Source organism: Abrus precatorius, unplaced genomic scaffold (assembly GCF_003935025.1).
Source record: "Abrus precatorius isolate BTA unplaced genomic scaffold, Abrus_2018 Scaffold11, whole genome shotgun sequence".
NCBI lineage: Eukaryota > Viridiplantae > Streptophyta > Magnoliopsida > Fabales > Fabaceae > Abrus > Abrus precatorius.
Genome location: NW_020874303.1, coordinates 773,368 through 786,881, shown reverse-complemented (window position 1 = coordinate 786,881; position 13,514 = coordinate 773,368). Strand labels below are relative to the sequence as shown.

At 26.4% G+C, this 13,514-nt stretch overlaps 1 protein-coding gene across 1 annotated transcript; it reads right to left on the bottom strand.

Moving 5' to 3' along the window:
- Nucleotides 1–1,120: 1,120 nt before the first annotated feature.
- Nucleotides 1,121–5,106, bottom strand: LOC113854156 (putative receptor-like protein kinase At4g00960). Its single transcript, XM_027485032.1, has 8 exons — nucleotides 4,566–5,106; nucleotides 3,828–4,082; nucleotides 3,097–3,216; nucleotides 2,694–2,827; nucleotides 2,398–2,608; nucleotides 2,068–2,305; nucleotides 1,597–1,714; nucleotides 1,121–1,465 (listed from the first exon to the last, which is right to left on the bottom strand). Exons 1-8 carry the CDS (start codon nucleotides 5,104–5,106, stop codon nucleotides 1,121–1,123), a joined length of 1,962 nt encoding a protein of 653 aa, XP_027340833.1.
- Between the last annotated feature and the right edge of the window lie 8,408 nt (nucleotides 5,107–13,514).

Here is a 13,514-nt window from a genome sequence, read left to right as displayed (position 1 = left end):
CCAATATATACTGCCTTTGGGCATTAGAGTTCGTTCCTTTGTCTCTTCATATTTCACCTCTTTCGATGAGTCAAAGAAAGGTGAGTATGATTAGTCAAGTAAGTTAGCATTGTCGCGGAAGGAAAAAAATTCTGGTTATACAATCATGATCTTTCGGCAATGTTTAGGGATCATAAGAATTAAAATATGGGCAGCACCAATTTTAGAGATTTCAGGAAACAGTTTTCATCAAGAACTTATGGGAGGATGCGGAATTTAAGAAAACAATGTTTGTTTTGTATAGAAGGCCACATGAAGATGTTTAAATTCCAAATTAATCCGACCCATTAGCTTTAATCTAATAATTATTGCTGTGTTCTCATTTCTCACAATAAACCAGCGTTCTCACAGGGTATGTCTCAAAGAGTTTTATCTAATGAAAACAATTCTTATTTAAAAGTGTGAGAAGGATGAATTTAGACTTTGTAATTAATAAGTAATCACATGATTAATTAAAAAGTTACATGCAATTATCTTTTAATCTTAACTATTTAAAAAAAACTTATATGCTATTTTTTAGGTATTGTTTATGTATCGAATTTATAGTTTTATTTTAATATGATTTATATTTGATGTTATTGCAGATTACCAATGTGAAACTTGAATTTTCATTAAAAAATAGCACTAAAAACACCTATATTTGTCCTTTATTTATAGTTTATATTTATTATTGTTATTTTCATAATAACCAAATAGTTTTACTTGAGTAGCTTTCTACCCACAAATTACTTAAATCTAAGACCCTTTTTAAAGGGAATCAGAAATGTAGCACGTAAATCAACCGTTTGTTCGATCAAATAAGATAATTTTAGTTATGAGAAAATTTTATTTATTTTTCTATAAATATTTATCTAAAAGTTTATCCAAAATAGACTATAGTAAATTTTTATTAAAAATTACAAGATATTAAAAGATTCAATGCACTAATAATATTAAACATTATAATTTCTAATAACAACTTATAATTTATTAATTTCTTCTTGTGGCCTTGAGCACACATTAGAAAAATCGTATAAACAAAATCCATATTATTGTGACATTTGAGTTATGTGACGTTATTGTTCAAACTCAACAACTAAACTTAGCGAGGTGATAGCTCAGTAATGGAAGCTTCATTTGCTGACACTTGGTTGATGTTACTTCTGGATTCACCAGTTGTTGTTGACCCTGAATTATTCTCACTTGAATCTTTATCTGATAAACTTGTTCCACTAATATAAAATGTGGGGAGCAAAGGTACTGGAAGAGTGGTAGAATAGCTGTTGAGCATAAGTACAATTGAAGCCATTGTGGGTCTGTCAGCCACATCTTCCTGAACACATAGTAATCCAATGTGGATGCATCTCATTATTTCATCTCTTGAAACATCATTTATTGAGGGATCAATAATCTTAGTAATTGTATCTGCCCTCCAATTTTTCCATGCCTGAATGTTTAGAAAAATCATTATAAAATTTTGATATTGGAAGTGCAATTATTTCACATATTAGATAAACCTTCAATAAAAAATGCATCCTAAAGAAAATAATAAGGGGGAGAGTGGGGCAGAACACTTACAAAGCTTAGCACATTTTTCCTGCCACTTACAATCTCTAAAACCATCACACCAAAACTAAAGATATCAGACTTCATAGAGAAATGTCCATAATTCACATACTCTGGTGCCATATATCCACTGCATTCCAACATGATCAAACACAATCAAATACAACTTTAACTAGTTTGCTTAAGCATGATCTTCATGTTTTCCCACCTTTTACAAAGTTTGAAGAAACTATTATTATGAGGAAAAACTAACCAGTGTCTTAAAGGCACTAGTTAAATATTTACTAGAAAAGAAAGTATTATTATATCTAAATCACAAAAAGTATTTAATAAATGTTTCTTAAAGTAATTGGAGGCATTCAAGTGAGTGTATACTAATGTTCTTTAGAAAGTTTCCTCAGGGCACTTGTTAGCAAGACCCTTATTACAATTGAGAATCATTACAATAGCAAATAGGCTCTAGGTATTTATTTCAATACTTACTAGGTTCCCACAATTTGACTTGTATCACTTTGAGTTTGATCCTCACATAACAATCTTGCTGTGCCAAAATCAGATATCTTTGAATTCATCTCTTGATCTAGGAGAATATTGCTTAACTTGAGATCACGATGAACAATTCGCAGTCGAGAATCCTCATGAAGGTAAAGAAGACCTCGAGCAATGCCTTCTATAATTTTGTAGCGCCTTTCCCAATTCAAGAGTTTGTGGTTGGTTGGATCTACATAAGCAAAACAAGATTCAATCCTGTAAAGTAGTATTGCTGCATGAATGAACTAACAGAAATAGAACACAACCCAATTTAAGTGTTACCAAATATGAAGTAATTGAGGCTTTTATTGGGAAGAAACTCATAAACAAGTAGTCTCTCACTTTTCTCCAAGCAAAAACCAAGTAGCTTAACAAGATTTCGGTGTTGAAGCCTGGCTACCAACATGACTTCATTCTTAAACTGAATATCTCCTTGATTAGAAGCTTTTGATAACCTTTTGACAGCAATCTCTTGTCCATTGAAGAGCATACCCTGAACACATTTATTTCATGTTAGCAGCGTAGCCATTAGCTACCACACTTACAAAAGGTTATATTTCAATGAAATTGTTTTTAACCTTGTAAACAGGTCCAAATCCGCCTTCACCAAGCTTATTTGCATCAGAGAAGCTATCTGTAGCTACTTCTATGGTGTCAAAATCAAATTGCAGTGGCTCCTCAATTTTAATTTCAACATTTGCTTCTGTTTCACCTGTAGATGGCTTTTAACAAGTGAATTCAAGATACTTGATGTCTTCATCCATCCATGTCTTTTTATTTTCTACTCTTTATGGTTTAACTACTGTTGTCTTGCACTTGACTATTTAAAATAACTCAACATTTTATGATTCTATGAAAATTTTGGTAGCTCAAATTTCTCTAAACTATGTTATATCCTAAATCAGAAATTAATTTCAACAATGCAATAACTATCAACTAATAACACATCGCCAAAAAAAAAAAAAAACTACCTTGACTTACCTTCACTATATTTCCTTGGACCCTTTAATGCAAAATATATACAAATAAAGACGAATAGTGTGACAAGGGAAGCAGCTGCAACAACTATGATGATGACAGTCCTTAATGTGTAGCTGTGTCCTGCAAAAAAAAAAAAAAAGGAAAAAAAATTGTAGACTCAAGTTTAAGACTGAAAAAAAGACGATAAAGCCTTCTAACTGAAATGGTAACCGATACAAAAATAAACAGATTAATAACGAAAAACAAAGAAACGAAAGAAAATAGTAATTCAACAGAAATAGGAACACACATAATTTCTTACCCCCACCTTTACATTTATAAGAAAATATTTTTGTTTTTTGTTTTTTGTTTTTGTTTTTGCTTTCTCTCTTCAACTCTATGTTAGATGATTTGACAACAAGTGATGTAAGAGCAATTTTAGTAAGAGTTGCTTAAAATAAGCAACTGTTGCATAGTGGGTTATAAGATAAAATCTGTTAAGTACAAGAGAGAGACACCTGCATTAAAATGGAGAGTTATTTATAAAAGTAACAATTTACATATAAAAAAATGAGACTGACACATAAATTTGAAATGAGAAAAATTATGCAACTTTTCTCTAATTATAAGAATAAAGATACTGTAAGACAAATACTTTTCCAAAAATAGAAGGGTTGTAATATAAATCTACAAATATATATAAATTGTCTGATTTAGCCAAACTAGACCACAATTTGAGACACTTTTTGTACCTTTAGTTGGTGTGTTATAGTTAGGTTGCACATGAGGAGAAGGTGTTGTGTCATTTATAGGTCCATAGAAGCGATTGGTGTCAAATCTAACATTACAACTACGCCTTCCAATTCTTACCGCTCTATTGCCACTGCAACATTTTGTGATTTCTGAGAATGCCCCAAACAAACAATCATTACAATCTTGCTCAACCAGATCAGGTGTGCACTGCACAAGAGCATATATATTTTGAAAACTTGGTCCTGTGACATTTCCTGCAGATATAATATATTAAGAAAAATGTTAACATCATGAATTCATTCTAACTTTATAAGTTATAGCTTTTATGTTAAAACGTGGTTTAACATAATTTTAGTGATTTTCCAAACACACACTTAAACAATTAAAACTGATAGGTTTTATGAAAAAAAATATTTATTGCATAAAAATACAAAAGTTAATTTGTGTTTGGAGAACAACTTGTTATTGCATAAGGAGTTTATACCATATAAGTTAGATCATAAAAAACTCATTGACATAAGCTGAAAAGATTTTATGGGAGTCAGGCTGTTTTCATAAGCTCTCTATAATTTTTTTGAACAACACACTTAAAATTAGTTTTAATGGCTAATGCTAACAACACTGTTATATTATAATTAATTATAAGATTACACTTTTTTATATAAAGGATTAAAACCTATATTGAAATTAAGAAGAAAAAAAAATGAGGGGGAGGGAGAGGGAGGATCCATCCATGCCTGCAGCAAACTTGTGAAGGGAGTCACCAGATGCAGCTTTGCTTCTTAGACCATTCAGCAAATTCATGAGTACCCCATTGAACTGCTCAACCTTTGTTGCATTGATTCCAGTCCACTCATAGTATTCAATTTGAGGGTCCATAATGTGAAATATTGAATGGCTAGAGTAACGAAGCATGCATGCAAGACCAAAACCAATTGCCTCTTTTTGATTTGGGCACTTTCTTGTGAGCTGAACTCTTGAATCATTGAGACAATTAAGGCACTCTTGTGGGCTAACATCTCCTCTGCAGAGACCAATTGCATTCACTATGTCAGGACTTTTGCCATAAGAAAAATTGAAGAAGCCATAGTCAATGTTTGTGTTGGAAGTGAGATTGATGAGAAGGGCATTGAGGTTGTTCTTGTAGGTGCTTCTAGCTGTGTAGTTTCCCATCCAATTGTTACAACTATCTATGAATTTTAGCTGTGCAGTGGCTTGATATGTGAAGGTTAGCGTAACAAAGAGGGAAATGAGTGAAAGTGGCCTTTGAAAACCCATAGTTGTTTTAGTTGTGTATGCAATGAGATGTGACCACTGGTGTATAGAAGCAGTTAACAAGGCTCAAATTATATATTCCATTATTATTGACAATGGTGAAGATGATGGAATAAATTGAAGTTTTTCTTTTAGATAAGCTGGAACAATTTCTTATTTGATGATCCATATGTACTCAATGGTAGAATAAATTAAAGCTTAAATAAATTTTTTATTTTTAAAAAAATAAAATAAATTTTGATTTTAGTTTTTTTAATATTAGGTTTTGAGTCTTTTAATAATTTTAAATAATGTTAGTCCTGTTGTTAAATAATTTTTATTAAGTATCAAGTTAACTTATAATGATTCAATTCAACATCAATATGTATACTGTATTTATTGCTTAAATATATTTTTGTTTGTTTCAAATATCTCAAAATTTAGTTCAATCACTAGAAATATTTTCATTTGATTTTAGTAACTATTTTATTTTTTTTGTATTCTCTTGATTAACAATTGAAGATTATTTCTTTTGATTTTTCATAAAATGCTAGTAAAAAAAATAAATTCTAACAAAAAGAAATCTTATCTTAAAATATGGAATTAATAATACTTAATTTTAAAATAAAAGACGTTAATCAATGTCTTGATGATGTTAGTTAAATATATATATATATATATATATATATATATATATACTTTTTTTTATTAAAAAGCATTAAAAGATACTCACTTTTATATCTTTGTATAATTTTTAATAAAAATTTATACATTTAATTTTTTAGTTAGTGTCCTTAAAATATTAATTAACACAACCCAATTAATATTTATAAGAACTAAGAAATAACATGGAGAAAAAGCTAATTGACTTTGACCAAAGTGAGCAAGTCGTCCTGCATTAAGTCTTAAACCGCGTAAACTCTTCCTCCTTTTTCAAAGGACATTAATGATAGAAAAGAAGTTGTGTTAATTTTAAATATGAAATAGTAATATTTTCAATGGGTGTAGCACATATTAAGAAAAGTAAAAAATTTATTAAAAATAAAAATATTTACTATTTCAAAATTCTAAAAAATAATTTAGTGCATATATTTTATAATAATTAAATAATTCAATAAAATATATTTAATATTTTTAACATATTTTTTGACATGTATTAAAAAAATTGTTTGTATAAAAGAGAGAAAAAAAATTGAGAGATAAATGTGGTATATCTTCTTTTTTCTTTATAAAGTAATCAATATTAAATAAAAAAAGTATATGTATTTACTATCTTAAAAATATAAATATTTAATAGTTTATTGAATTTTTAATGTGTATTTAAGATATATAATAAAATATTATATAGTGAATCTTTATTTAAAATAATATAATATAAAAAATTCAATATATTGATAACATTAGATATTATTATTTTTATTAAAAAATATTTATTGCATTAAAATTATAAAGCATAATGAATATTTTTTAATAAAATTTTATTATTATTGATTGATTTAGTTTTTAATATTGATGCTAACATTTTTTAAAATTTAATTATTGAGAAGTTTTGAAGCATAATAGACAGAAAGATGACTAATATGAATTTTTTTTTAAAGGAATTATAAAAAATATTATATAAAGGACATTATAGTAATAAATTTTTTATAATAATTAAGGACATAATAGGAAGTTTACTCTCTCAACCGAAGTCACCTCTCAATTCTCAACAGGGATGGCAATTTTTTCTTCCAACGAATTGCATTCCTTAAAGACTGTATTAATCCCTAAATTATTGTTTTTCAAACGATAGAAGTAGAGATGGCAATGGGTAAAGTACCGATAGGCACCCGCAAAATTTACCCACAATAGGTAGGGTATTTACTCGTTATACGAGTACGGGTATGGGTATGGGTAAAAATCTATAAATTTTAATGGGGATGGGTGCGGGATGGGTATCTAAGTACCCCACCCCGTCCTATAACCGCATATATATATATATATATATATATATATATATATATATGCTTGAACTTTATTCTATAATTATGCATTGAATTTTTGTATTATTATATTACTTATGTGAAGTTATATAAGATTAATATAAAAATATATTTAATAATAAAGTAAACCAAAAAATTTATTTTAATTTATATTTTTAATAGAAAAATTTATTTACTATTTTATATCATTTAATTAGACTAATACAATTTAATTATTATATAGTTAATATGAAATTGACTTTTTAAAAAATATTATTTATATATGACACACATAAAATATTTTTTACACAAATATTTTTGTTAATAAAATCATATTGATATTTAAATCATAAAGTGAATGATAAATAATAAATATATTATAAATTTTACAATCACCTACTATTACCGTAAACTTATGATTTATTAATAATATTTAAATTTTATTTTTTATATTTTAATTTAAAATAATATTTTTCTATGCAACATATGTATTACAAGCACAACTATAATATATTGAATTTAAATAATATTATTTTTATTATTTATTCACATTAAAGAAGTTTTTGAAAAGATATAAATATAAAAAATTATTGTTAATTTTTATTTGTTAATTTTTTTTAATATACACGTATATTTCTTTATTATAAAATTTTATTGTAACTATTTATCTTTTATTCAAATTCTTTCTTTTAAAATTTATATATATTATAAATATTTAATTGACTAAAATAATTTTTCAAAAATTTAGATTTTTGATAAAATACTTTCGTATAGTATATGAATAAAAAATACTAGTATTAATATATATATATATATATATATACTAATTATATTATATTATTTTAATTAAATCTATTATTTTTCTTACAATTTCAAATTCAAAAGTTAAAAAAATATATTTTATGTATCCACTTTCTGTTGTTAGTATTGAACTTCTCTACTCTAACTCTATTCTCATTCTCAATGTCTGTCTCGCTAAAACTTAACAACTATGAAACGTTATTCATTAGAGTTAGTTGTCAATGCCGTCACAAAAGGTTACTAAGTGATCCCACACGAAGGGACAACCATTGTACAGATCTATTTTGTTGTCGCTCTGACATTACCAATCAATCAAATCTCACACAAGATAGGATTATCCCTGACAAATAACTTATATGTTTAGTTTTGCTTATTGTTTCTAAGAATTTTAGTTTAGAAAATTATTATATTAAGATACATTTAACATTTATGATCTTTGAATATTTATTTTTTATCTATGTTTATACCTTATTTGGTAACTACATATTGAATTTTTGTATTATTATGCTACTTATGTGAAGTTATATAAACATATTTTTCTTTATAAATATTTTTTTCTCAAACAAACGCGAGTACTGGGTACAAGACAGGTATGCGGGTACCCAGAAGGTATGAATACGGAGATTAATATTTATACCCACGCAGATATGAGACCGGGTACGGGTATTTTTTTAAAACGCAGGATGGGTACTGTAGTACCCTACCCATTGCCATCCCTAGATGGAAGTGTCTCACATTCATCTTTGTTTAAAACTTTATAATTTATAATTGATAACTTAGTTAATAGTTTATAAGAAACAATTTATAATTTATACTAGCTGAATTAATTAAAACTGTTTAATAAAACTAATTAATAAGTAACTAAAACATTATAACTAAAAACAAAGATTAATGTTATTTTATAAAAGTTTAAATTATTTAAACTGTTAAGAATGAAAAAAATATTAGTAACTAAATTATAATTAATTAAATGCTACTTCAAATAAATTTTTATAAAGTTTTTTTTAATAATAATAAAAAATCATCAAACAACCCAACAACTTAACCTAACCAAGACCAAGCAATTATGTGGATTCGAAGGCCTCGTAATTTCCTCACCTACCTCCATAGATTATTGACTTGTCATATTTTGAATTCTTTGTATTGTTATTCTTATTCCGAGAAAAAATTTGAATTTTTGGGTTGCAAATATCTTTCAAATGAGGGAAGATTAGCAATACAATTTTTGTAACAGTCCAAAAATTTTACTATTTTTAAATTATTATCGATCATATAATTTAAAAAAATTAGAATTAGATCATATATAAAAAATTATAAACTAAAATATATTTAGCAAAAATTACTTAAAAAAAAGACTAATTAATAAAAAAGAATAAATAATATAATTATAGAATAACTTAATTTTAGTAGAGATTAAATACTTAATTTTTTAAAAAATAATTTTAGATCATCTAAAAGATTACAAAAATTATAATAAATTGAAAAATAACAAAAATGAAAAGTTAAATACAGATTACAAAATTAGCTAAAAAATCCAAATATTCCTAGAATAAGCATGGAATGATGGCCCAATTTAGGAAAAGAAATAATTCTAAAAAATTCTAAAATTCTTATGATAATTTTTTGGGCTAAATAAGGTTATATTCGTTTAAGAACCAAGTCTAAATCTTAAATATAAAAGTCAAATCAAATTTTTTAAGTTTAGCACTCATGTGACATGTAAAAGATAAGAAAATTAGAAAAAACTTTTAATTTTGTAATCCTATCTTATTCAAACCAAGTGACATGGTGTTTGGCATAAAAGGAGACCCAATTTGTTAATAATTAAGCAAGAAATCAACTCAAGTGAAGTAAGCCAATAGGAGAAGAAACTTGGTTTACAAAAATTTATGATCTAATCTCTAATCAAATGACTTACTCAAATCACAATCAAATCAAATCAAATCAAATTTAACTAACAAATAGTGTTAAGTAGGGAGAATAATCTAACTTAAACAACCAAAAACTAAAGCAAACTAAACAAGTAAGCAAACAAGATGACATCACAAGGTCAAATTTTTCATAATGAGCATAATTTTTTGGACTACTTTCCTCAAGGATAAAAGTTGAATTAGAAGGAGACTTCAATAGTAAAGTTGCTTTATTTAAACTCTTCTACCTGGTTGTGAGGTCCCTAGCCGATAAAAGCTAATAAAAAAATTTGAAAAATGTCGAGCAAAATGGAGGCCATTTTCACATGTAAAATGAAGTAAAGTTGAAACCCTTAGCTAAAATTTCAAATTCAGTCAAACCAAGCTCCTTTAAACACTTAATCACATCTAATACATACCAAAAAGGAATTCTACCACTCAGCCATGTCATCCTCTAAACCAACAAAACAGAAAGAATCCCAAAAACATCAATAATCTTATCATCAAAACTAAATAAAAAGACTCTAATATTTGAGGACCTTTTTGGGCACATTCAAAACTAAATTGAAGGGACAAGAAAAAGGTTCAAATCAGATCAAGAAAGATAAGAAGGAGAGGAGACCAAACACACACTTGCAATCCCACCAAATAAAATAAAATCAAGTAAGGAAGGAGAGTATAGTTCATAAATTGAGAAATACTTTTACTAATTAATTTTTGAGACAAGAAGAATCCTTAATCCTTTTTAATTGATGAAAATTTTGCAGATCTAGTTGATATATGAAAATAAAATTGATTAAAACAAGAAAATATAAGGAAATAATTAAAAAAGGCGAGAATAAAAAATTGTGCAGAAAAATCTTGACAAACTATAAATGAATTTTTTGAGAGAATTTTGTTGATAACTTTGCTTGCTAGGTGTTATTACTATGATACTATGATGACTTTATGTAATTCCATGTGTTAAAATTATTTGAATACTCTTTTAAAATTTTATGCAAAAATTAAACGTTTTTTGTCTTGAATTGTTTGCTATTTCTCTAAATATTCTTTTTGATGCATAATTTGAGTTATAATCCTTTGTGTGATCTTTACATGGCATAAATACATCAACCTTGGTTAAAAATTTGTAAGAAGATTTACAATTTTGAGATAGTTAAAATTCTTTTTATGTTATTTTTTGTCATAGAAAATTCCAAACATCACAAAAAATTTTCTAAAAGGTCAACATAGATGATTTTATTATTCTAGAGGTTTTGGATTTTTTTTTTTAATTTAAATGATATTTTGAATGTATTTTTGAAAATTTTAGGTAAAAGAGTTAAAGAAAAATGACATAAAAATGGAAAGCAACTAGGAAATAAATTGTTGAACCCATGAATACTTTTAGAACTTCTAAAATATATGAAGTATATGAAGTTGACTAAGATATTGAAATAAATTTGGAAGATTAAACCTTTAAATAAGAAAATATCATTGTTTTGACTCTAAATAGACTTCAAAATTTCAAAATATTTAATAGTAGAAGTAGTAGGACAAAAGGAATATTTTTTACCATATTAAGACTTAGATAATGACTTAGAAGTAAGGGAAAAACTACTGAGTAACATGAAATTGACCAAGTTTTGGTAAAAGGACATCTTAACAAATAATTAGAAATTTAGGAAGTAAATTGTAATTTCTATAAATTATAGACTATTTGGCAAAAAATTACAAAGATATTTTATTTAGATAAAAGACTCTATTAGGAGTAATTCTCCATTAGTTTCCCTAAAATTTGACTTAAAATGAATCAGTTATAACTATTAAACTAACTTGTTGATAGATAGAAGGTGCTATATAATCTGCAAAGGAAAATTATATCATGTGCAAGACTTTGTAAGTGTTTAAATTATTATTATATATATTTTTTAAAGATAGACATAGAGGGAAACATTTCCACCATTTTCATCATTTTTGGATTTAAAATAAGCAAGATATAAATTTTGTAACTCACTGCTAGGTGAAAAATAAAATCATGTAAACTGCAAAGGAAGTTTGTTCTCAGTAGGGTGACCTGAGAGTCTTAGGTATGAACAAATATTTTTCCTTGAAAATAGATATACATAATAGAACAACTTCATTAATTTAATCACTTTTGGATTTAAAATGAATAAGTAATGATTCTTCTAAGAATATATTACTCAAATAAGATAACTTGTGACCAACAGACATAAAATAGGTCTTGAATTAGAATTTGTAAGAATTTATTTTGTGAATATATATTTTTATGATAATACATACTTATAGGAATAGAACCTTGGTTATTTCATTATTTTTTGGAAGTATAATGAATTAGTTATGAATTTTACGATTGCTAGGTTTTGAAAATGACATTATGTGAACAATAAAGAGAAACTGGGTTGAGTGCTAATCTCTGTGGGTGAATAATTTATGTGTGTATTTTGTTTGAAAATTAGATACTTAAAGAAATAGAACCTTAATGATTTCATGATTTTTGAAGTTATAATGAATTAGTTACAAATTTTTCATTATCTTGGAACTAAGAATGGTATTCTGGGAACAATAGAGGGAAACTAAGTCTAAACTAATAATGGTATTCTGGGAACAACAAAGGGAAACTAAGTCTCAAATGACTCTCTATGAGTGAATGATTTATGCTTACATTTTTATATAGAAATATACACTTAAATAAATAAAACTCAAGTGATTTTATGATTTTGATTTAGTTATGAATTTTACAAGTTAGTGTATGAAATCTGAAAAAATATGAAAATAGTTGTAACATCCTCATTTTATTACCCTTGTTTTCATAGAAGAAGAAATTAGTGCAGGGTCTTTCACCCAAGCAAGATATGTTTAGCTAAAACGAGATAAGGCTTATGGAGGAGAGAAAAGAAGAAAATGGAGAAGAGGATGAGGGAGAGAAAAATATCCAAGTGGTCACGATGAATGGAGTTGTTTAGCTTGTTTTGATTGGTTCATAAATTGTGTAGTCTCAAATGAGTCACAAGGTTGATTATGATGTGTTGGATCAAGGTGCAAGGCAAATAATATTATTTTACTCCGTTAGTTTAAATTACTAAAACCCTAACTATTACTCTTGTAACCACAGATCTTTTATTTACCTGGTTTCTCATTGGTATTTACTTAAATTCTACTTTAAGTTTATAATTCTAGTCTAAGTAATTAACATAGATTTAAATTCTAATAAATCTTAAATTAGTCTTTAATTAACCTTATTCATGTTAATTAATCGAGTTATTAATTAATCAAAAAAATTAATTAATAGTATAAAACAAATTATTAAAATTCTAGAAGTTACAGTGTAAACTACTGGGAGTGACTAAGATAAAATTATGCACTATTACTCAATTCTTTGTTTAAGTACCTATGACACTATCTCTGAACACAAAACTATCAATCATTAACCTAGAAATTAAATGTATAATTACTTATTCCACAAAGAAAGAATAATATAAATAGAAGACTCTGAAATGCTACTTTGATTTATGAATCTATTAGTTGATTATGTTTATTAATTTTACTTTATGATATAAATTATGAATGATTTATTCATCATTTTTTTTTTGTTTTGTGTCTATTAACTATGTTATAAATGTAAAATGAGTCCATGGAATATTCTCATTCCTGAAAAGAACATGAGCTTCAGTATGAGGACAAGAAGTTGGAGTCATAACAATGCTAATCAAACCATTATCTTTATCATTTGTGTTATATTAATGATTATCACCACTAA

What these genes read in the sequence shown, in the direction of transcription:
- LOC113854156 (XM_027485032.1), bottom strand. Translation starts at nt 5,106, where the DNA reads ATGGGTTTTCAAAGGCCACTTTCACTCATTTCCCTCTTTGTTACGCTA. An exon ending in CTATAACACACCAACTAAAG is followed by an intron (nt 3,217 to 3,827) that starts GTACAAAAAGTG and finishes TTTTTTTTGCAG; the next exon opens with GACACAGCTACACATTAAGG. An exon ending in GATTTGGACCTGTTTACAAG is followed by an intron (nt 2,609 to 2,693) that starts GTTAAAAACAAT and finishes AAATGTGTTCAG; the next exon opens with GGTATGCTCTTCAATGGACA.